The 24,794-nt window shown below is 35.0% G+C and overlaps 1 protein-coding gene and 1 non-coding gene across 2 annotated transcripts; one reads left to right on the top strand and one right to left on the bottom strand.

Moving 5' to 3' along the window:
- Nucleotides 1–610: 610 nt before the first annotated feature.
- Nucleotides 611–5,154, top strand: LOC144708808 (leucine-rich repeat protein 1-like). The gene is made up of 6 exons (XM_078582248.1): nt 611–1,482; nt 1,827–1,898; nt 4,167–4,310; nt 4,399–4,470; nt 4,560–4,631; nt 4,940–5,154. Exons 1-6 carry the CDS (start codon nt 1,253–1,255, stop codon nt 5,007–5,009), a joined length of 660 nt encoding a protein of 219 aa, XP_078438374.1. The 5' UTR covers nt 611–1,252; the 3' UTR covers nt 5,010–5,154.
- Nucleotides 5,155–24,126: 18,972 nt separating this feature from the next.
- LOC144714352 (small nucleolar RNA R71) lies at nt 24,127–24,235 on the bottom strand. The gene has a single exon (XR_013584329.1). It is a non-coding gene; the product is annotated as a small nucleolar RNA R71 (small nucleolar RNA).
- Nucleotides 24,236–24,794: the final 559 nt, after the last annotated feature.

The following is a 24,794-nucleotide window of genomic DNA, read 5'->3' as shown; positions in this document are numbered from 1 at the left end:
CACTTTATATCAAGTATTCAAACCCAACAAGCATAGCAAACATTCATACTAAGGAAAATGAATCCAGATATACATACCTTTTTGAGCTATAAGGTAATCAGGGATCCTTTCTATGCTTCTAGAGAACATGCATCACAACATATTTTAGATACATGGCTTAGATAAATACCCAACACTTTGAAGTCATAATTGATGTTTGCATAAACTTTTGATCAATCGATTGAAGTCTATAAAGCAATTAGCCTTTGAGACATATTCAAAATGTTCAATTTGTCCTGGTACCTCACAGCAACAGTCCAGAACTTTGCATGTGATGGCAAGAAATCCAATAATCAATCAACCTTATAAGTATATACTTATAATTCCCAGGGAACAATATAGTTCACTGTCCTCTCTGACCCTCACAAAAATAATTAATCCAGTACTGTAATATTACGAATCTATATTAATTTGATGTGAATTATTCCTTTTGACCAACAGCTGTCCCATTACGTTGGTCATACGCAAAGCAGTTTGCCAAGCTGGCTCGAATAAATAACAGTGTTTATGGGCCTACGCTATTGGGCCGGCCTCGCCAGTTCAAACACTATAAATACCCTTACCCCCTCTGCGAAGTAAACTTCATAACGTTTGTAATTTCTCTTTCTCTCTCTTCCTCGCTTTTTCTCTCTCTTCATCTCGATCTTTCTCTCTCTTCCTCCCGCGCTTTCGCTCTCTTCCTCTCGCTCTTTCTCTCTCTTCCTCTCGCGCTTTCTCTCTCTTTCTCTCGCTCTTCCTCTCTCTTCCTCTCGCTCTTTCTCTCTCTCACTCTCTATCTTTTTTCTCTCTTCTTCTCGCTCTTTCTCCCTCTTCCTCTCGCTCTTTCTCCCTCTTTCTCGCTCTCTCTCGTTCGCCCTTTCTCGCGCTTTCTCTCTCTTCCTCTCACTCTTTCTTTCTCTTCCTCTCGCTCTTCCTCTCGCTCTTTCTTTCTCTTCCTCTCGCTCTTTCTCTCTCTCTCTCTCTCTCTCTCTCTCTCTCTCTCTCTCTCTCTCTCTCTCTCTCTCTCTCTCTCTCTCTCTCTCTCTCTCTCTCTCTCTCTCTCTCTCTCTCTCTCTCTCTCTCTCTCTCTCTGACGATCTTTCTCTCTCTTTCGCTCGCTCTTTCTCTCTCTTTCTCTCGCTCTTTCTCTCTCTTCCTCTCGATCTTTCTCTCTCTTTCTGTCGATCTAGGCGGTAGTGAGAGAAAGCTTCGGCGGAATTTGAGCGATATCGCCATGACGGATCGCCGCATTGCTTCAGCGATGGGTGCCCTAATACTCGTATTGGCGGCCCTCCTCGTTCTGCCTCGTGGAACTTCGGCAAACGCTGAAGGGGATGCCCTCTACGCTTTCCGGAGTAGTTTGTCCGATCCTGACAAAGTGCTTCAGAGCTGGGATCGGACGCTGGTCAATCCGTGCACCTGGTTCCACATTACGTGCAACAGAGAGAATCAAGTCACCCGAGTGTGAGAACCCTGCCTGAATCTTTTGATTTGTTTATTTTCTGTGTGATTTGCAACTTAGAAGAACTGGGTTGATTGTAATTTATTAGATGGCAGTGATTCCCATTGATTTGAAAACCCGATGCTTGCCTGCTTAAAGTTTTGTCGAAGTTTTGGCCTCGGATTTTTGGAAAAAAACGGATGTTGACATATGAGTATGTTTGCATCTTTTCCCGGATCATCTTTCTCGTTTTATATTACATGCATATAATTTTCAAAAAATATATATTACATGCATATTACTTTTTTCTGTGGCTTATTGGTTGGAGCTTAATGTAAAAACCTTTTAATTTATCTTCAACCTGCAGTGATTTGGGAAATTCTAATTTAACTGGGCCGCTGGTTCCTGACCTTGGAAAGCTTGAGCACCTTCAGTATCTGTAAGTCTAATTTTCTATTTTAATATCCGATACGACAGCTTACCCTGTTATCCTGTGTTCATTCTCTCACTCTTTTGATGTGCATTATCGGTGTACTCGTTAAATACATGAACTTCTTATTTTTATTTTCGTCAATCGTTATCTTTTATTTGGTCTTTGTTGTGGACGTATTAATGTATCATTATTTCTATGTTTTAATAACTTTTGGTGAAATCTCTTTTGAGTTAATTATGAGGTGACTTAATATATTTTGCCGTCTTCTTTTTTTTGGTTGACTTCACAACTTGGATACTACTGGAACTAGCAATCATGCGTAAGAGTCGCTAATTTATTCTTTGTGCAATGTAACTTTGCCATATTAAATTTCCCTGAAATAATTAAAGTCCATCATTTTAGTCTTGTTGTCGATTGAAAGATACTGGGACTAATTTTTCAGTTTTCCCATTTTCCCTGAGGTTTAAGTTTCTGCTGTTCTCTTATGTGACTTTTATTCTCTACCTGTAAAATTTAGAAACATGTCGAGAACTGTTATTTCAGTATTATCTCAACAGTGAATGTAAAAAACGGGTTTAAAGGACGACATCACCGTTGTTTCTGGATGATGGACGTTAAAAGAGTCATCTGGCATTCCCAGGTGTAATGAAAATTTTCCCCTCGCCTCTTTCTGGCGTACTTTTACGAATCAAATATTTGCAAAGTGAGTGTTCTTTCTTGTATGTGCTCAGCACTATGAGTTTCTTTCTTGTCTTTCCGCAGTTTGACAATTCCATTGGCCGTTGAAATAGCTGACTAACATAGATAATTATATGTGAATCTGTTTTCTGTAACGTTGTCCTTTCTGCACACTCTGAAAAAATAATAAGGAGCCGTGCTTTATCTTGATTTGGGCATCTTTGTCGTAGTTTCTGTTATCTCTCGCGTAATAAGGCTCAGAGATCAATGTTCAAGTATTTACATTGGATGGAGGGCAGTTGATGTCATTCTGTTCATTTACTTGTCTTATTAAAATTAAGGGAAATAATTTCGAGTTTTTTCGAATTGGTACTTTGTCTTTGCGACTATCACTTTCTATAAGGTGCTTTTTAGAATCAAAGGTCTCTTTTCTTGAAGTTAACCAATAAATGTTCCGCTATCTCATGGCAATTTTTTCTTCCCTGGATGTCGGGGAAATATTCTGTTACGGATTTGGTTCCATCATGCATTCTTATTATATAACTCGTACAGTGAACTTTACATTCAAGAAACAACGAGGAGCATCTCCTCGGGATAATCTGAACTACCTTAATTGTCTGGAAAGACTTATGTGGAATCTTGCCATCAGAATAATCTCCTTTAACAATCAGACTTTTATTCGTGAACTGATGTTGATGTTCACTTTTATAAACTGTTGTCGTCCTTTGTGATAGCTTTTCTTCGGGTAAGACAGTTTTTTACCAATATAGGAAGCAGGTAATGACGATAGGATAAGCTTTCCATTACCGAACAATAACACCCTAGCCGTTCAAACCTTGTCTTGAAGAAAGCTACTGTATTATGTAACTCTTCTAGAATTTCATGAACATCAGTAACAGAAAAACATAGTTATGGTAGAAATACTTTTTCTTAACTTTTAATTTGGGTTCGCAAGAACTCTTTTAGATGGACGGAAATTTTCTTGCTTTTTCCTACACACTCTTGGTCAGTATCTTTATAGAGGAGAATTAGTAGGTTTGGTGGCACTAATCTCATGGATCTCAAGAACGTTTACCTGGATAGGTGGTAGTTCTTGTATAGTTTTCCAATCTTTCCGTAAGAATCTCTTTGTTCTTGCATCAAGGCGATCCACTAGCATCACTAATATGATAGTCATAAATTAGTTGTAGGATTATGGTGCTCTATCAACGGCTTTCGTTGAAACTCCTTTTGTGTTTGTGTAACGCTAGAGAGGTAAAGCTACTTTTTTTGTTGGTGTATCTCTGACGTTGGTTGTATAAACTTTAGTTGGATTTCGCATACCAGAATAGAGAACCCCATGAACAAAAAATATGTAGGGAGAAAGGGTTTCTCGCTATATTTTTTAGAAGTTAAAGAAATAGTTTCACCGAAGAAAACGGTGCAATTGAATGTTGACGATCTGGGTCCAGTTCATCATCCGTCCTTGAAGTTGTCAATTTTTAAAAAAACTGTTGAATTATTTTTTTGGCTAGTTACTAGATTTTTCATTGCGTCTGCCTTTTTCCTTAATTCCCCTGGGTTTGATTTTTTTTTCCCTTTTTTTTTCTGGCACAGCGAACTATATAAAAATAATATCGAAGGATCAATCCCATCTGAATTGGGAAATTTGAAGAATCTCATCAGTCTGGACCTTTACAACAACAACCTTTCCGGCACTATTCCTCCCTCACTGGGCAATCTAGAATCTTTGGTATTCCTGTAAGCTCACTTTTCGATCCTCTTCTCATAATAAACTTAGATTTTGCGTGCTAATTATATATTCTAACGCGTTTCTTTATCTCTGCAGGCGACTTAGCGATAACAAGATCTCTGGGAGGATCCCCAGGGAGCTGACAAAGATCTCGACTCTCAAGCTTTTGTAAGCGCTGAGGGCTTTAATTGAACATTGATTTTTATTTTTTATTCTTATACTCTCTGATTTTTTTTTTGGACTGGAAATCTCTCCAGGGATGTCTCGAATAACGATCTTTGTGGAACAATTCCCACATCCGGTCCCTTCATGCGCATACCTTTGAGCAAGTAAGTATTTACGTCACTCTATCTTTTACATCCAAATTTGTTTGATTTTTCCTCTTAAATGGATCTCCATATTCACTTTTCCAAAAAAATATATTTGTTGATCACTCTTTGATTCGAATCATCCCATCAGAATTAAAAAAGGAAAATATTTTTTCAGGAAGAAATCAAGTTCCGCTTCCTTCTTCCTCTTTAATTATTTTTTCTTTCTGCGTTTTCTAATGATTGTAAACTCTGTAATTTTTCCCTTATTTGATTTTTATTTATGAAAGATGGTCCTGATTTTGTTTAATTTGGCTTCTTTTGGGTAGCTTTGAGAATAATCCTCGTCTGGAAGGCCCCGAGCTGGAAGGTTTGGCGTTTTACGACACGCACTGCTGACCGCTAATCTGACATTAATGGTATCTAATGCAAAACTATACTTAATTATCTTGTGTACTTTGATTACCGGATATATTAACCCCTCTAGTTTGATTGTTGATATATTTATGTTGTTGTCAAAGGATGTGGAAGCAGCCACTGCTTATCCTGGTGTTGGTTTTTTTGAAATCTTATGCATGGCCATGAAAGTTGACTCAAATTGAAGTTTCATAAAATTTGCTTTAGTCCACTTGAGAGAGGGAGAGAGATAGAGATGAATTTCAAAGGTTCTGTATGAAAAGCTAAAGATACTTGCTTCACATGGTAGTCAAATGATAAGATGCATAGTATGTATATGATGATGAAGATGAGAGACATCATGGTAGTAATTAGGTTCTGAAAAGATATAGATGAGACATGCCATCGTACTAAAAGGTTATAAAAAGGACTGCTGACTAACATGTTTACATTATGGTATTCAAAGATCTGTCAGCCAAATGAAGTTAAGTTATTAAAACAATTGTGCAAGATTTAATGTTTCAGGGGAAGGCATTGTATTTACTATTTTTGTGGTAAATCTCTTGCCAACTATATCTTATGGTTATGTTGATTAAATGTATGTAGAACAATTTTACTCTTCCTCTCAAGATTACAATATGAGAGATTAAGATGCTGAAATGGGAGAGTTGAATAATGAATGTGCTTGCGGCATGGTGTATCTGCATGTTTTTGGTTTTGTATTTTGATATAAAAGGTCATATATTTTCATCAATTATAAATCATAACCACTGGATGGGGCTAATCAAACATGAAAAAGTCGGAGGTATTTTATGTATTTTGACTAAAATATTTAACAATTCTTTTGATCGGGCTGAAGTCATAGTTTATAGATTATTTCTCCACGATCCATTTGATGAATATTTAAATTCGATTCACCACGTCCGTGACAGTATACTTCATATCAATGTAATTTATCCTGCGACATTGAGTTTGTTTGATAATAGGACAAAAAACTCGAGAATTTCTGAATTTATTTATGTTTTGATTGAACCATAAATTGGAATGTGTTGTTCAATTCTTAAAGATAAATCCATATAGTCAGATATTTTAAATACTCCTTTAAAAATACAAAGAAATTACAAAGTGAGAATTGGTAGCAAATTGGTGTCTAATATAAATTTTGGTACTTTTCTTTTACGTCTTACTTTATATACAGTTAATTTAGATATTACAATAATTACGGTATGCGATTATGCATTTTCAAATAATTTTTAATAACTTATAAAATACACAACCTATATGTTTTAAACATCGCTTTATATTTTTAATACTTCAGATATCACCATGTGGTTAAAAACGTATAAAAAACTATTCCTCTAAGAATATATTAGATCAAAATTTCATATTAAATATCATATAATGTTTCCCCTTATAGCCAAAACTCAATGCAACCTTTGATTTTTTTTCTAACAGTAATATCTCAACAATAAATGCCAATATTAAAATGTGCAGAAACTAAAATTTATAAATGTTAGGGTCACATTTTTAAGGTTATATTCCATGATCAACAATTCGAAAACTATCCATAATGTGCAGAAACTAAAATTTATAAGTGGTGGATGGGTATTCTGTTAACCTAGATAATAACATGATGAACCCAATGTTAAGGCTTGTAAAATCATATAAAATTTATGAAAATAAAAATATTGAGGATTATACTCCCAAGTGTAATTACGATAATATTAGGTAGTATATTTAATAGTCTCACATCCCCAAGGAATTATTCTTTGTATCATAAATTGAACGCATAATATTTGATGTGAAATGAAATCATACCGTCAATGAATGATGATACCAGAATGTAAGGGATGAATCCAATTCATTAAGCATATGGATGATGTTTTAGCTTCATGATTCCCAATTTTTCTACTATTTTTTTATTCAAAAATATTGATGATGGATGACTAACAGTGATGATGAAAACCATAATAGATGGTTGTCAATGAGGATGATATGATGGCTCAATAAAACTAGATCATAACGCCAAGACCACCAAATTGGATGCTTTGCATGATGAGAAATCTAAACAAATACAATATTTTCAAACCCAAGATGTTGTAACTTTTTTAAAAAATTAAGTTTTTAACCATGTCATAAAAAGCTATTATCAAAACTACTATTCTCTGTCACTACTTCTATCTCTGTCTTTCAATTCCTCACTCAATCATTATTCTTAAGTCTCCTTTTATTATATATCTTTACATGTCTATGTATCTCTGTCTCTCCCTCTTCCCAACCAGAAATACATATAACTGATTTGATAAATATCTAGAATATACTTCATTTTATCTCATCTTCAATGTATCTTTACATTACTAAAATCCAAGCCTATACAACTGTTGAGATTTTCAATTTGATCAACAAAAAGTGAAATGAAATTTGGATCCGAGCTAAGTGAATTTAATTTATTCATATATTAGGGTTCAAAAAATAAAGGAACAAATCTCCTTCAGCTTATATTTCACCCTGTGATTTTTTATTGAAATTTATCCAGTAGCTAAGGAAAAAAATGATCTTTAAATCTATTTTATTTGATTCTTGTGAAATAAAGACATTTTTCTCTATTGAATATTTTGATTCATTTAAGAGTTTTCATCATTTCCATTAGATAAATTAATAACAACTTAGCCCCAGTCTTACAGCTAGATTTTTCCCTTATTTTCTCCTGATTTTCATATTTTCAGCCACTTTTGATGTAAAAATAGAGTAAGTAGAATTCAGACTAGAACATACAACATACATCAATGGTTCATCCCTTCATTGGCAATTGTTTAAGGGTGAAAATAATAATTATTTTTATTTTTTTCTCCTCAAGTAATAAAAGTAAAAATTATTATTGTTTCTTTGTCCATTATATCTATTGGGAATTATAGAGTTGACATGGTCATCTAATCTGAATATTTTATCAGTTATTCCGAAATATAGTTGTGAATATACAATCTTAAATTTAATTTTCGAATAAATTTAATATTTTCTAATGATCACACATCTCATAAGTTTTGATGTCTCATCATTGCCAATAAATCCAACATTAAGCTCTGATATGATTCAGAGGAGACTTATGAATCCTTCACGGTATGTTCTGATTCTTTCAATCACCTCAGGAAATGTAGATGGATTTTGTCTCTGCTTGCACTAATTTTTTTAACACAAAAGAGATGATGAATACCAATCTAAAATGTAGTATTTTACTTGATTGTGGCCACTAGATCTGCATGTCCATATGAATCTGAATCATATTCTATTGAACATGAATGCTAAATAGTTTTATCAAACATAGTTGTGCCATAATTTAGAGTTTTAATATGCCTCATAAATTGTCAGCATTTAATTAATAATAAATTCAAAATATATTATTGATTACATAACACTACCCAACATAAAATTGTAAGTTATAAATTGTAATTCATAACTGAAGGACTTGCAAGTCTTGAATAATGTTTTTTTCATTAGTAGTGTTGGTTATATAATTAATCTTAAAATTTCCCCGTTTTAATTATTTCTAATGAAGTAACTAATGAAATTTTATTTAAGACTTAAGAATTTTGTAAACTGTGAAAATATTATGTAGATTTGTTTAATTACCTACACAGTAATGTGTGATATCATATTGAAGACTTAGAAAAATTTTCTAACTAAATTTTCGAAAATTTTAAATTAGCAATTATTATTTCACAAGTTAGTTATTAAAACACTAAATTAAAATTTCTGATGAATATAAAATCGTTTTAAAATATAGAGACATTTTATAAATTAAATTTATAAATTAATTTAAGTACTATCACATTACTAAAGGACTTCAAGTCATGAATAACACACCTTTTTAAAGTATTCCTAAGTAAATAAATCTCCAAAACTATATACATGGCCCCAAGTTTGGAAAAAGTGATGTGTTTTTACTCCACCTTGAACTGATTTATTTTAATTAATATATACTGCAGAAAATTATAACTTGTTATTTACTCATATTTGGAATCTATATGAATTATGTTAGGTAGTTCCTACTCCCACTCGATCCATTTTAGGCCTCTAGCTTAATACACCATCACCCTCTATCTGGCCTCAATCTTGCCTTGCCCTTGAATCAGCCTCACTCTCTCCCTCTTGGAATACTCACCTTAACCCATAGTCACACCTTCTAGAACTTTTCCCTAGCATTAACCTTGGAATATCTCCTGCTCCATCTTGGCATTATTGCAGACCAGTAAAATGGATCCAATAACCATAACTACATGGAGGTATATTTCAAATAATGTTTAAAATATTTTTAGAAATACCATATCGACTTTGGGAACAGGAGACATTTTTCAGATAATATTCAGCAGAGGGTTGCCCTACTGAATGATTTCCCAATGTAAAGTAAAACATTCTTATTCATAGCATATTAAAAAATAAAATGACATATCCTAATAGAATAGCACTATCTGCCATCGCTTCATGTCATTAGTGTTTTCCCAGAATCATTCGTATGAAGATTGGAAGCAGAGATACTGGGTGTTCTATGGGAAAGTTTCTGTAGTAATTGAAAATATCATATTTCATCCATTCATATATCTCTTAAATTTCACTTGATACAAATTACCTATTAACTGAGACTTTCTGCAGTCACATATTCAACTCTCGACGAACATAATGTAATAGTCCCCTAATTAGTTTATATCTACATATGCATTTTATATTACCAGAAATAATAAATACTCCACACCACATTTATATTTCATAATTCTTCTGACTGCACCGAAATGATGTACAGATCGATCATAAAGCTTGAATCTATACAAAAATAATGCATAATATCTGGATTTGAGTTGTTATAATATATTCATCTATCCCATCAAGCTGATATAACTTCTGAAGTCTCATAGTCATTTGATCATTTAAAGTCAAATCCAAGTAATGTATGATAAACCCGCATTAAACTTCTTCAACATTTATGTTCTGTATCTTTATTCCAAAATGAATATTCATTCTTACTATAGAAATAATTTAAGGCAAATAAAGTGTTGAATCAAGGAGAGTTCATTTATCTCTAATTAAGACCTAACCAAACTCTTTCACTCCTTAATAATAGAATAAGAATGGACCAGATATATCAAATCATCGACATAATTACTCGCCATCATTTTATCCCCTTCATTCTGTTGATGTGTAATGTATTATGATTTTAGTTCTTTGAAAGTCCTACCTTATCAAAAATTAATGATATCTTTCATACAGTATTTTTGTTGCTTGTTTCAAGCTGTATAAACTTTTCCTCAACGTGTAAGTTATATGTTCTTTCCTTTGATCTCAAATCATTTATGTTCCATAAATTAAACTTGTTTATTCAAAAGACCATTCAAGAAACCATGTCAAAGATGAAAATAATCTACCCTGAATGTTTTTTTTAGGTTCAATAGCAATTAAGATTTTTTTTAAGTGGTTCAAAAGTTAAAATGCCTTGAATTAATAAACTTATTAACTGTGTGCATAGCCTTTCGATACCAACTCTGACTTTTCATGCTTCCATCTTCTGCATGGTTGATTTTGTACACCAAATTCACACCAATAGTCTTAATTGAAGATGGTACAGTCACTGGCTCATGTTTTCATTTTATTTAATAAAGTTGATCTCCTCTTCCATTCCTGGCTTTCAATCATCGCCTTTAGCTTATTTCAAACATGTTGGTTCATCCTGTGAGAGATTTTCAAAATCACAGGCTTCATATAATTGTCATACTAACCTTATATTTATTTCTGATGATGGGGATTACTCACCAATCACTCATCGTCCTGAAGCTTCATGTGAATCAGATATTGAATTACATTCTCTCCATTTTTATCCTTCAAAGTGAATTCTTTCTCATCATTAACTGATATATTTTTTACCCCAATCCCAAAAGCTTTCTTCATCAAAAAGATTTTATTAAAATCACCTTCCCAAAGAACATATCATACAATATTTACCCATTTCTTTCATTGATCTCCCTACAAAATACATTTCTCATTTTTATTATCCATCTTTTCACGTTTACTTAGATCAGCTAAAGTATATGAGATGCATCAAAATACTCACTGCCATAATGACCAAATATTCTATGCCATAACCATGTGTCATTAACCTTTTACAAAATATTTTTTTGTCAAATAAATTACTATATTTCACATTAAACATCATCTTACAAATCCCTTAATATGCTCAGTGTCGTATCCTTATTCTTTCCAACAAGATTTATCTTCATTATTCATATTCGTTCATTTATCCAATAATTGTCCCAATCTCGATAATTTCTTATAAAATCTTGGAACTAAATTCAAATACATAAGTACCTTTAAGTTCAATCTGTACTCTCTTTCCATCACCCAACTTAAATTCTCTTGGAGAGTCACCAAGCTCAAGGAGTGACATTTTTTCCACTGCCATCTTCTTCATGATTTTATTTTTTCAACATAGGGTTATATGTGACATCTGAGCATTCAACTTCATCCTCATTGACATGAACATGATTCATATCATGGAAATCATGACAGAATGATCCAATATTTCTCAAATGATCAGTTTTTCCAGGCAGAAGATGGTAATATTTTTTGGCTTTATTATACTTCCTAGGCTTAGATTAATTATTTTAAATTTTCACATGATAATTCTCAACTCTCGTTCAAGTTACAATTTCATGTTTTACCATTAGGATAATATCTTCTTCATTTTTTCCATACCTATAGCAAGCGTCAAATATTAGATGTCAACCAGAGCAGTTTGATGGAGGCAGCTTCGAGATAAGGAATTTTCGTCTTTTGGGAAAAAATCATACTATTAATGAAAATTTACAGATCTTTGCCTTTGTTCATGATACTAAGGATGGAGGAACTGTGGTACTATTTTTGGGGAATATATTTTGATAAGTAAATATTTTTTGTTCGAATTTCAATTTATAATGAGTGAGCCACAATTAAGTTCTGTAGGACCTTGAATTTTCATTGCTGGAAAATTATCCTCCCTAGGATCAAAACTAGAGCATGGAGGACACAAGGTTGTGTCATCATTATCCACCAAACGTAGTCCTTAGGAACAATTTATCATACTTGCTCTAAACAGAAATTGGCTCTAGCTCAAAGGTAATTTATGGACCCTATCTAAGATGATCCCTGACTCCATGGATTTTTTTTCCAGTCACTCTATCCTTCCTTGGTTGTGAGGATCTCCCATTTTGTTACATATTCAACCTTTAATGACTACTTTCTGAAATTCCATCATTCAGCTACAATTCTTCATTCTCGTATCTAATCATCAAATTCCTTGCACTAGCCATCTTTTATGTACCTATATGCATCCTCTAATCCCTTGTGAAATATTTGTAGTACCCCAAGATCAGGTACTCTATTGTGAGGGCACTGCTGTATTCTTTGATCCAATCCTATGCATCATAGTTGAATTCTTGTATGTGCATGGACAGTGCTTCTAAAGACAGTCCTTAAACACAGACAACTTATTCACAAAGTGATGATGCACTGAGTTTCTCGGTCATTGGTTGTGAAATAATCTATCAACTTTTTCAAACTCTACCTCTCTTTTGCTCTTTGGTTATGAGCCATAGGAGGTGTAACTTTACTGAACTCCCTAAGAAGGCATGGAAGATGAAGAAAAAGGTTAAGGACAAGGTAGTGGAATCAAGATGTATGTTCCCTGAATTTTTTAACTTTATCTAAGGCCTAGAGAGAATTGATGGTCGCTTTCCTGGTCATCTTGGGTGCTTGCAGGACCTAAAATCATCAATTACTATGCAAATAATTAATGTTTTATTGTCAGAGGGATCTCCACTTATGGACAGTCATGTCATTTTTGTGATTATGGATGTTTTGTTAATATAAGTGAAATTATGTTAACTATCCAAGTTTTTAAGCATGGTAAACAATAACCCTCATGGATTGCGGAATCATGATGCAGGTTAACAAATTGACATAAATAGAGAAAAATAACTTAGAGATAAGTAAAAAAAATCATGAATGTATTTATTATGTAACTATAAAAAATTCATTATTCATTTAATAATTATAAAAATTAAAAAAATTAAAGCATATATGTGCTTAGATTTTTATGTAAATAATATTTAGTGAATCTAGATAAATTGGAAATGAGACTTATCCTAATGATAATTAATTATAATAATAAATATTATTTGACATGGAAGTTAAAATATTATGCTATTCAGGAATTAATGAATGTAGATGGTTGAAAATATATAGATAAGATAGCTACTATTTATATATCAAAATAGTGGTGGCAATGAAAGATATATTCTCTAGTATGTTAGATATATTTAAAAATTGATTATGCCTATTCTCTTAATTTAATTATAACTTTTAATTTTTACATTTCAATATAAAAGTTAAACTATTGTGAAAGATAAGACTTATGTATATATTTAATAAAAAGTTTTAAAATACGTACCTTACAATATTTATGTTTTTATGTATACTTTGAATTATTCTAATTATATTTTAGCATAACTAATATTATATAAATAGTAAATTTTAATTTCTATGATTTCGAAATAAATTTCAGAAAAATATTTCAAGAAAAAACAAGATTAATATATGCTAAAATAATTAGAGTTGTGTGAATATACCTATTATCAGAATGAATACTTAAAATAATAAAATATGCTTTAAACCATAAAATTAAAATTTTACGTAACGCAAAAGTAAAACTAGTTTCACCTACCAGTAATGCCTCTTGAAACGGTAAAATTGTTTACCATGATCAACCATGAACATTTTATTTTGGCTTTGAGTTGCCTCTGAGTGCTCTTTAGAAACTTGATAAGACTTTCAATGCCTCACATATGAAGATAAGAAATTTTACACATGTGTACCTGGAGTAATCATCAACATGTATTAAATTGTACAGAATTTCACCAAGATTTGAAATATGTCTCTATGGAGAAATTCCAATGGTTTCTTCATAGATTTTAATGCCTTTGGAAAAATATTTATTTTACTTTTTTATCATGAAGGCAAGTCAAGCATGGTCTGAATTGTCTTTAAGCTACTTGGATTGCGATCAATGATTCGATATGCTGATAATTTCAATAAGGCACCTTTGGTCATCATGATTTATGATGTCAAACTGAAATAATCATGGAACTAAGATTTTGTCTCCATAAATGAGTACATGTACATGACATCCTTTGTTCCCCCTTTGAAAGCCTGAAAGCTAAAAATCACAACAAATGTGGTGAAGTGTCAACACTTCGCAACATTGGAGCCCTTAAAAGCAAAAAAATGAGGATTGAGGATAACATTTTGGCGCACATTTTAACGAATCTGAGGATGTAGTTTTCAGATCATGTACACACATAAATCTGCATTATTCATTAAGTTTCTAGAGATTATATTAATATTTTACAATTATTTACTGCCCATTTTCCCCTTCATCACATCATTTTCTCTCTATAAACATTTGTTCCCCCTTTTATCTCTCTAGAATCATCTCTTTATCCCCCTAAACTTCATACAATATCTCTACTTTCTTCCCCTTAAATTTGAATCATTTTCTTTCTATATGGGGCTTCTCCCTTCAAAACTAGGCTTGCATTGGCTGCATTGGTAGCAGCCCTTTGCCTGTCGGTCCACGCAGGAGTTAGTACTACACCCGTTGATACAACAGGGGGACCCAAAGTTGCTATAATGTTTTTCCTTGTTCATCATTTTCGTACAGAGAAATATTCCTGACTCTGTAAAAAATATAAGCATCCAAGTTTTGAAAGATGCATTGGGGTCTTATGACAAGAACATCGGCACTCAGGAACATAGATATAAATTTTCACATTCACTCCTATCCATTTCGTCCATTTTTCCTTCACTTGCATCATTTGCTCTATCCACATATTTACTATTTTCTCTCTGTAGAATCATTCATTTTCTCTCTCTACAATCAAATAATATATATTTTTTCTAAAATTAAATTTCCATTAAAATATTTATTGTTAAAAATCCAAATGTGTGTCACCATGTTGCTGGGGAACAAGCACCCTCAGTTGCCATAGTTTCTCCCAGATGTGCTTGTGTCCACTACTACAAACGTCTAATAGGTCAACAGGACTTGGACAAAACATTCATATTTTGTGCTACATCTTAATTCCATTGGACTAATCTGTGACTCGGGCAGATCCCTTTGATCCAACCACCCATGTCCATATGTGCCTAAGCCCAAGTCGGACACCATATATGTCCGTCAATTGCTTCTCTGATAATTTTATATTTATAAATTCTTAATTTTTAAAAAAAAATTGAAACAGCATCTAGTATTTCTCGTATTTTAGAATGAAAATAAATAGCATGTAAATCTCTAAAAGTCAGATTTTTCATCTCAAGCCATTTTTGCTTTCAATTTAACTTATAAATATGAATTCCAAATATTTTTATTTAACTTTCATAACTGTAAATAAATTAGGAATATTTATATACATGTATTACTAATTTTATTTTATTTCTTATTGAATATAAATCCTATAAATTTAAATAAAATTATAAAAAATATAGAAAAATTAAAAATATATGTTTTTTGAAACCCATTTATTTCATTTCCAAAATAAGGGAAAAACCATATTTTAATTCCTGCTTCAATGTGGATAACCATTAACCCAATTTAGTTACAGAGTATTTGAGTAAAAATTAAATTTAAATATTATTTATTAAGTCCAAAGTACAACAATTACATAAAGCCCCTAAATTTAGACTTATCACAACTATACAAGGTGAAGTTCTTGCCTCCATATTGTCGTCATCTTCTCGACACCTATTTAATTTAGATATATGCATTACAAAGCTTTCCAAAACATTATCCAGGTCCTAACCACTTTATGTACACATATCTATCTTTATTTATCCATATTATCATCTCTTAATTATGCATGCATCACTATCTATATCTATTTATTAATCTACCTATCAATATTCATGTAATTATATCTTTCCACCTTTCATATAAATATTCATATCATCTATAAATATTTATTCTCATCTCACCATTTCCCACTTATATCTATTTATATCTTACAAAATATTATTTTCATCCTCATAATCACAATTTAAAATATATTAAATTCATAATGTATGTTCACAATGGAGATGACCCTTTTGATGGAAATACATGTGGCCGGAAAGCCAACCATAAATTTCATATCTCAGTCCATGTTTATTGATACAATATATTCATTTTAGTGCATGTGTGATGCTTATAATGAAGGCTATGAATATATGATCAAACTTAGTGAATATTATGAGAACCTAATACGAGGCTCACTGGTGTTTAAGCATGTGTAATAAATATTTGTATTTGAAGGATCCTCAAGAAGGACGACAAAGCATCCAAATAGAATAGCACTATCTAGTCTCACTCATATGATGAGTATGGTGGTGTTGTAGTCCTGTGATGAGTATGGTCGGTCTTAGTGTGGAGACACTAAGGATAGATAGTGGGTGCTATTTAGTAGGAAGAGTTCACTGAATTTATCTGTATGAATCCCTAAATGGTATTAAATAAAATTAACAATCATGTCGATTCACGTTTCAGTTGTGTAAGTGGTCCTTAAATCAATGTAAGGCAAGAGTCTCACCTTAGATCCTTACATTACACCCAGATCATGGCAATTTCCTAATGTAGTTTGGTCTCTTCATTGTTGACCTTCACCAAACATAAAGACACCAATAAAACCCTTGATGGACCCTTAAAACATCACTCTCTTTCATTTTCCTCTCTACGAGGAAGTGAGTTCAAAGATGCGTTTTAAAAATATTGGGATAGTGGGTAGGAAAATGAAGCTGCCATCAGAATTCCAGTTTGATCTGCCATTTGGATCATCAGATATCAATCCCTGAAGTTGGATAATTTATACCATTGATTTAATCCAAATATTACTCTCTCTCCTCATCCTCTTCAGTACCACCACATCACTTTTGGGGTTGATCTCTTCAGGATTGCATTAAATGCAATGATTGATTCAGATTTGCCTGCATCATCCACGTGACACTACATAAAAACACAAAATAGAGAAATGACAATATCTTTTCATATAATGATAATGATAAATAAAGGGGTGTGACATGGCAGCCGTTAGTAGACCACATCAGCATGCTCTATAAAAACTCTGATTAATGAGTGACACAACAACATCACCTGTACACAACAAATCAAAAGAGGACACGTGGCATAAAGGATATAAAAACCAACATTACATTAATAATTCATAGAAATTTAAATGTAAATTCAACATATATGTATGTTCTGACTTAAAATTCATAGCTTCATGAATATTATGTCCAACAATCCACCAAAAAATCATATTCCAACTTAAAAAATTATTTCATTTAAGAGTATGACATGAAAAAATCCTTAAAATATTAAAAAATAATTTTGAAAATGGATTTGATCACTCTATGCTTAATAACATGCATATATAACCAATTTATTGAAAATAAACATGTAAATATCATCATATTATCCAACTAACCATGTGTGTTATCAGGAATTGACAATTGACCATATCCTAAGTCGTCATAGGAGTGTCTAGTGGATGAGGGACTATACCAAGGACAAAAAGGACCCATTAGTGAGTCCATTAACACTCCTTTGTATCTTCTATAGCATGTGGTGTTGCTTGGCACCCCATGGGCTAAAGACTCCACCTATGAATTGGGTTACATCAATCTGGCTTTAATTTAATATATATGATGATATAGTTAATTAATTTGGAAGGCCAATAAAAGTTATTGGACCACTAGAATTGTTAACTGGGCTAATACATTGGGCTAGTGGGTCACACACAAATGGTGTTTTGGACGTCAAAAGATGTACTTCAAGTTTGGCGGTTTATGACAAAAATACACTTAGTATAAATAGGGAAAGACCCTGAGTGAAATTCACTCAGGCCAGAATTCTTCAGAGCTCTTCCCCTTCTTCTCCCTTCTCCCATTAGCTCATATTTGTTGATATCCCCTTAGCTCATCTATAACATGGAGTGTGAACACAGCTCGTTACAGACTGCGTGGATATGTATAGAGGTTGCACACATGAGTAGCTCAACATGTCTTACTCGATGATCCATGAAATCACAAATACAATTCGTGCCTAATTGATTTGATTCATTATTTTTTAGATTGTGTTTCTATTATGTTGATATCCCCTTAGCTCATCTATAACATGGAGTGTGAACACACTTCGTTACAGACTGCGTGGATATGTCTAGAGGTTGCACACATGAGTAGCTCAACATGTCTTACTCGAGGATCCATGAAATCACAAATACAATTCGTGCCCAATTGATTTGATTCATTATTTTTTAGATGTTGTTTCTATTATGTTCCAAGTTTTCTACGACATAAATAACATTTATTTCATCTAGATCAAGGCCTTAGAACACAACACCTTTCTCATCCTATACAATCAGGTTTATAGAGAAGGTTATCATGAAACAATTTTGATAAAATTTAATTGATACTATCAACAAATAGTCACTGTATAATTGAGTTTATTATAAATCAGAATAAACTATTTTTTTCAGCAAAATGACCTTTTCATGGAGTCTGCCATAATGGACCAATTTCATAAGGGGCCAATGTTTGGGAGTTGAGACCATGTGAAGGGAGGCAACAATAGCATATGTCAGAAAATTTTTGTCTATTCCCCCTTTGTTGTTGTTTTAATATTGATTTCTGGATTAGATGCCCAGAAATATTGATTCTGGATTAGATAAATTCCATCATCGAAGAGAATCACATTGATGGGGAACCATCTAGCTTCGAAGACCCGGACTCAACCACTTCGTCGAGTGAGGGCTGACGCGTGAGATCCAGCCTTCAAAGTACTTGACCTCGTCAACGGGCCTCTAGAGGTTTGACATTATCTTTCACTTATTTTTTCCTTGCTAAGTAGGCCTTGCATGTCGGTCGCCAGCGTATGTTTTGTATTTGTTTGCAGCACTTGTTTGGGCCGCTATACGGACCTACATGTTTGTGCGTGCGTGGTCCCATGTGTGGGCATGTAAGTGGGTCTCTCTCCTATTAGTGGCTCCTAGGACACTTTAATTGGGCCTTCTCCCCTTTATTTCTAAGGGGGAAGGCCCATATTAACCTCTATAAGAGGGGGGCACCCATAGGAAGAGGTGGAAGAAGAATTTTGAGAAAATGTGAACTTTTGAATGCCTTTTTCCCTTTACTTAGGTGTTTATTTTATATTTTTATCTTTTCCATATATTTACCAAAATACCACTGCATATTGGAGTCAGAAACCCTAGTTTAGAGTCGCTAGAAACCGACGCCACCTACCGGTGCCTTGCAGCCACCGCACCTTGCCACTACCGTGTCGTCACACCTTACCGCTGGCGCGCCGCCTCACCGTGTTGTTGTCGTGCCCTGCCGCTACTGTTCCGCCATGCCGCCACACCCTGTAGGCCCCGCATCATCGTGCCCTTTCGCCACCATGCTGCCACGCTGCTGCCATGCCCTACTGCTATTGTTCTGTCGCAGTCGTCGCACCATGCTGCTACTCTTTTGCCACCCTACCGCGTGCTGCTGCCGTTGTGTCCTGTTGTCACTACGCCTTGCTGCGGCTGTGCCCCACCACGCTAGCCGTTGCGCCCATTGCCGCACCCATTGCTGCACCCATTGCCGCGCCCTTCGCTGCGTCCACCGTCACACCGCCGCCGTGCTTATTCGCGCTACCGTAACTACCCGCCTTGTCATCGCGCCTACATGTAGCTCGCCTTCCACTGTTGTCAAATCAGGCATTTCCCACCCCCCGCCGTTACTTGTACGCTCATAAACTCCCTTCTGGCATTATATATTTATTTCAGTGCCTCCCAACATTTTTTCCACTGTCGAGGTTAGGTTATTGATAGATAGGTTTAGTGGGAATAGGTTTCTATCGGTATAAACTTGGTTGGCGCGTCGAATGGTGCACACGACCGACAATATATGTATTCGCACCGTGGGTCCTCAACCTATCGTTTGGGTTGTCGGGAGCCTAGTGGCATTCCCAGGCCATACTTACCGTAGCCTAGTGGTCGTTGGTGTTCGTCGACGTCAGATTTATACTTCTCAGTGATTCTATCATCGTATTATCACTGGCATTATGTCTGCATTATTTGTCTCCGCTGCATAACATGACTTCCCCCGCCCTCCTTGTGGTGTAGCACAAGCCGTTCGATCCTCGCGTCCTTCGTGTTACATCACACGTTTTCTAGTTCCTCATAGCCACCAGCACAAGATCAACGCATATCTTGTTAAGACCCTAGTGACTTGGTGGGCCTTATTTGTTTCCTTCTTCCTCTTCTCCTCCCCTTCTAATGAGATATTGAGTTTGAATTTGAATTTTTTGTGGTTTATATTTAATATTTATTATTTTAAAAAATCATAATTATTTATTAACTGAGTGACATGCCATTAAAACTTATTTTGAGTAATTATTATTCTTTTCAAAATTAGCAGATTTTCCATGTGTTAATTTTTCCTAAAGATTAATATATTTTTGTTTTGATTTTTATTCATTCTATTATTGTTCCCACTTTTATTCTCTATCTGTCATAATTTATACCCACAAATATGATTGCCTTTTAATAATGTCAAGAAGTATGACTTCAACTGGGAGTAATGTCCCATCCCAAGGCACATGAGTCCAAAAAGTATGAGTATGTGTGCAGAAAAACATCATTTAGGACTTTCCATCATTGTTAGGGCCTTTGATTTTAATCAATTAAAAATATAAGCAAGTACTCCTGTAAATAAATCGAGTAAGTACTCCTGCAACTGGGAATAATGATTACATATCAAATTCATTGGGAATGGTAATTTAATATTCTTTAAATAATTATTAATGAGATAAGGGGAGATACATATAAAATGGAGTGGGATGAACATGGAAAAGTGAGACCAAGAGGTGGTATTTGTTAATAAAATTAAGATGATTATAGTAGATCGGATATAATGATATGAATGATATTATAAGAATGAGTGACAAAGAAGGAAGTGCTGATAAGAAGATAAGAAAGTAAGTAGAAAGATAAAAACATGGTGAAAGAGTGATTCACATAACTAGGATGATGGTAAGATGATGAAGATACAGTAACATGAAAGGCATAAAACATGATAAAAAAGTGTAAATGCATGATATGATGGTGAGATCAGAGGATAAGATGAAACCAAGCTCTTGACTATGACGAAAAGAATCAATGTAAGGTGAGGAAACTTAATGTGCATCCTTATGGTCTGCTAAGATAATGGCATTTTATGACTGCATGTAAGATTCCTCTATTCTATATTCCCTTCTCTCAAACACCTAAGACACAAAAAACAAGCTAAATGGATCTCAGAATCAACCCATAAATCTAGGAAGCAATTTTAAGGATGATGTTCCCTAGATGTTTAGTTTTTAATCGTTGGCACTATCTTCTTGTCTTTTTTGTCCACAGAATAAGAATAAAAAATTAAAGGAATTGGAGTATTAATTTATGATGTGGCAATGGGTTGCCATGCGCCACATCAACGTGTTTTCTCTCCAAAAAAAATTTTAAGTGATGCATTGATTCATGTAGTAACAGATTCAAGAAAAATATATTGATCATCGGAATGATGTGGCAATGCGAATCCATGTGCTACGCCAATGTCTTCTTCATTTTCTGCCAATCACTTGTTGCCATGTATGTGTGCCATTTTTTTCACTTTCCAACTTCAAGAAATGCATCAAAACAATGATTTCTTTTCTTGGTCTTCATACACATTTATTTCTGCTTTTAATTACTTCTTGTTTCCACTGGACTGCAATCAACAAATTATTGGCCCTTATGGCATCCCAATTTATGATTCCATAAAGGCACATTTTTATACTGATTGGATGTGATAATCATTGTCTAAAGTCACGACTGGTTCCCATTATATCAAGTCCAATGCAACCATATGGAAAGGCAGGAAAATAGGAGCAAAAACATTAAATAACCCCCCATAATATAAATTCAAAGGTATAAAAATATAATAAGTTTATATTCTTACTTAGAAAATTAATGTCCAACAATTCATAAAAAGTATATTCCTCAGAAAATCAATTTCTTTAGAATTAGATGTCTGATGACTCTCAAATATGTCATCAAATAATTAAACCTTTTAGCTTTCATTCATCAAAATTATAATGTTAATTCATGCTAATATCATGCATATGCATCATTTTATGAAATTACTAACCCCACTTGATCCTTAGAATCAAGTGGAATATATTTAACATTTTATGGTTAGTAAACATTCAGAGACAGGTTAAGAAGATCAAGGAAAGAGACGAGGATCAAGAGGAGCGGGCGAAAATTCAAAGACGCAAAAATTACGAAAATGCCCCTGGGCATGACTTAAGAGAAACCTATAAATACCCTCTTGAGAGTTGATTTTAGGTTGTCCAGAATTTCTCTCAAGGAAGCTAGGGCTTGGAGAGAAAGGAATTCTGCAGACCCTCCAAGGCTGATGAGCATCGGAGCTGGGAGAGAAGCAAGCTGAGGAGTAGCTGGAGCACGACGATCGTCGCCTTGCCCGGAAGGAGTGACACGAGGAGGCGTGAGCGTTTCAGTTTCAGTACAATCTTCTTCTCCCTTCTAAGACAATCAGAGTTGGGTTGAAGATCACAAGATGTGTCTTCAGCATTTCCAATTTCTGTTGTTCCTTTGGTTACGCTTGATTTCGAATTTCATAGTTGATTGAATCGTTTCCCATTCCGTTCTAGCAAAAATTCCATTGTTCTCGCATAAGATCGTGAAATCCATCCCTGCAGAACTTCCCAACTGCTAGCAACCCAGGCAACAGCCTGGGTTGCCAGCAATCAAGCCGCGGAGAACAACGCCAAGACGCAGCGCTGCGCGTGCAAGCTTCGCCCGCAGCAGCGCCGCGAGCAGGGTCGCCACGCGCGGCAGCGCCGGAGCAGGGTCGCCAGCGGCGCAGCGCCGCGAGCAAGGTCGCCAGCGCGGCGCGAGCAGGTCGCCAGCGCGGCAGCGCCAGGCAGGTCGCCAGCGCGCCGCCCAGCGAGGGTCGCCAGCGCGGCGCCAGGAGCAGTGGTCACCAGCGGCAGCGCCGGAGCAGGCACGCCTGCGCAGGCGCTCGCGCGTGCACAAACACCCGCTGGGTGTTTGTGAAATTTCCCCAAAGGGCAAGGCAAATCCTCGAGGAAAGCCTTCAAGATTTGCTGCACCGAGACTTTTAAAGAAAGCTCTGTCGTTTGTACCGAAGATCGTTTACCAGAGTTTATACTTGAGTATTGAGATCCAAAAGAACTGATTTGATAGAAAGAATTCTTCTGCTGTTTTTTTCCGTCTCCCTGTGGATCGACCCTCACTCACCCTAAGCTGTGAGGTTATAAATTTCATTGTATAAGCTCAATCCTCACACGTATTAACTGCTAAACAACCAGTAAAAAACACCCCAAAAATTGAGTTTATCAACTGGCGCCGTTGCCGGGGAGCACGGTATTACAGTAGGAATTTTTTTTAATTGTTAAGTAATGTTTTCTTGATTCTCCTTAAGCTGCAGGACTTAAAAATCCTCAGCTCATTGTTCTGCTAACATTTGTGCTGAAAATCTATGGTAGTTACACGCTCAGGAGCTGGTGAGAAGTCTGCAGAAAAAATTAGTAGAGACGCCACCCCGGATTCTACAGTCACAGAACCAGAAATTCAGCAGAGAAATATGGCTGACGAGATACATCAGCAGAATGAAAGGAGAAGAACTATGTTGGATAGGTCTACACCGTCCGGAAGCTTACGACAAACCGATGTAAATCTGAACATCGGTGAAGGTATCTTGTTTCGATACGATAATGCATTGATCAATTCTCTACCTGAATTTAACGGATTACCTGCACAGAATCCCTTAGAATTCCTTGATGATTTTATTAGATGCTCTTCTCAAAATGTTCCGGGAATATCTACAGAGATGTTAAAAATGAAATATTTTCCTCTAACTCTTAAAGATAAAGCGTTTGCATGGTATCGTAATCTAGGAATCACTTTTAATTCTTGGGAAGAGATGCAAGGAAAATTTCTGCAGAAATTTTACCCTCTCTCCAAAACGAATTTTTATAGAAGAGAAATTCACAATTTCCATCCTCATGACGGAGAAGCCTTTAGTGAGTCATGGGAGAGATTCAATGATTTGTTGAGGAAATGTCCTCACCATGGCATTGAGCAATGTCAACTAGCCCAAATATTTTATGAATCTCTCTCTGATTTTATGAAAAACAAAGTAAATCTCGCTACGGGTGGAACGTTTTATACCGCATATGAGGATGAAGTTTTCGATATTTTGGAGAGAGTTGCAGAAACTGACTTGCAGGAGATTGGGGCCAATCAGAATGGGAGAAACCTGCAGCCAAAAAGAGCAGGAGTTCTGCAGGTTAACGCCAAGGAGGGAGAGCTACAAGCGGGCCTAAGGGAGATTAGCCAGAAATTGGAGGAGCTCACCTCCACCTTGAAGAATGTCTTTTTAGGTAACTCCCCTATCATTAAAGCTAAGATCTGCTCTCTCTGCTTCAGCAGGGAACATGAAGATGGAGCCTGCCAAGCCATGGAAGAAGAGGTGAAGGCCTTCAACCAGCCGCAACAACCGTGGGCAGGTCAAAAGAGGCCAAATTTCCAAAACGGAGAGACCTTCCACCAAGGGAACAAGCCGGCAGCTCAACCTCCGTTCCAGCAGAGACAACCATTCCAGCACAAGCCTCCACATCAGTATCAGGTTCCATCT

This window comes from Wolffia australiana, chromosome 1 (assembly GCF_029677425.1).
Source record: "Wolffia australiana isolate 7733 chromosome 1, ASM2967742v1".
Classification (NCBI taxonomy): domain Eukaryota; kingdom Viridiplantae; phylum Streptophyta; class Magnoliopsida; order Alismatales; family Araceae; genus Wolffia; species Wolffia australiana.
Note: the sequence above shows the minus strand (reverse complement) of the source record. Positions and strands in the feature narration are given on the sequence as shown.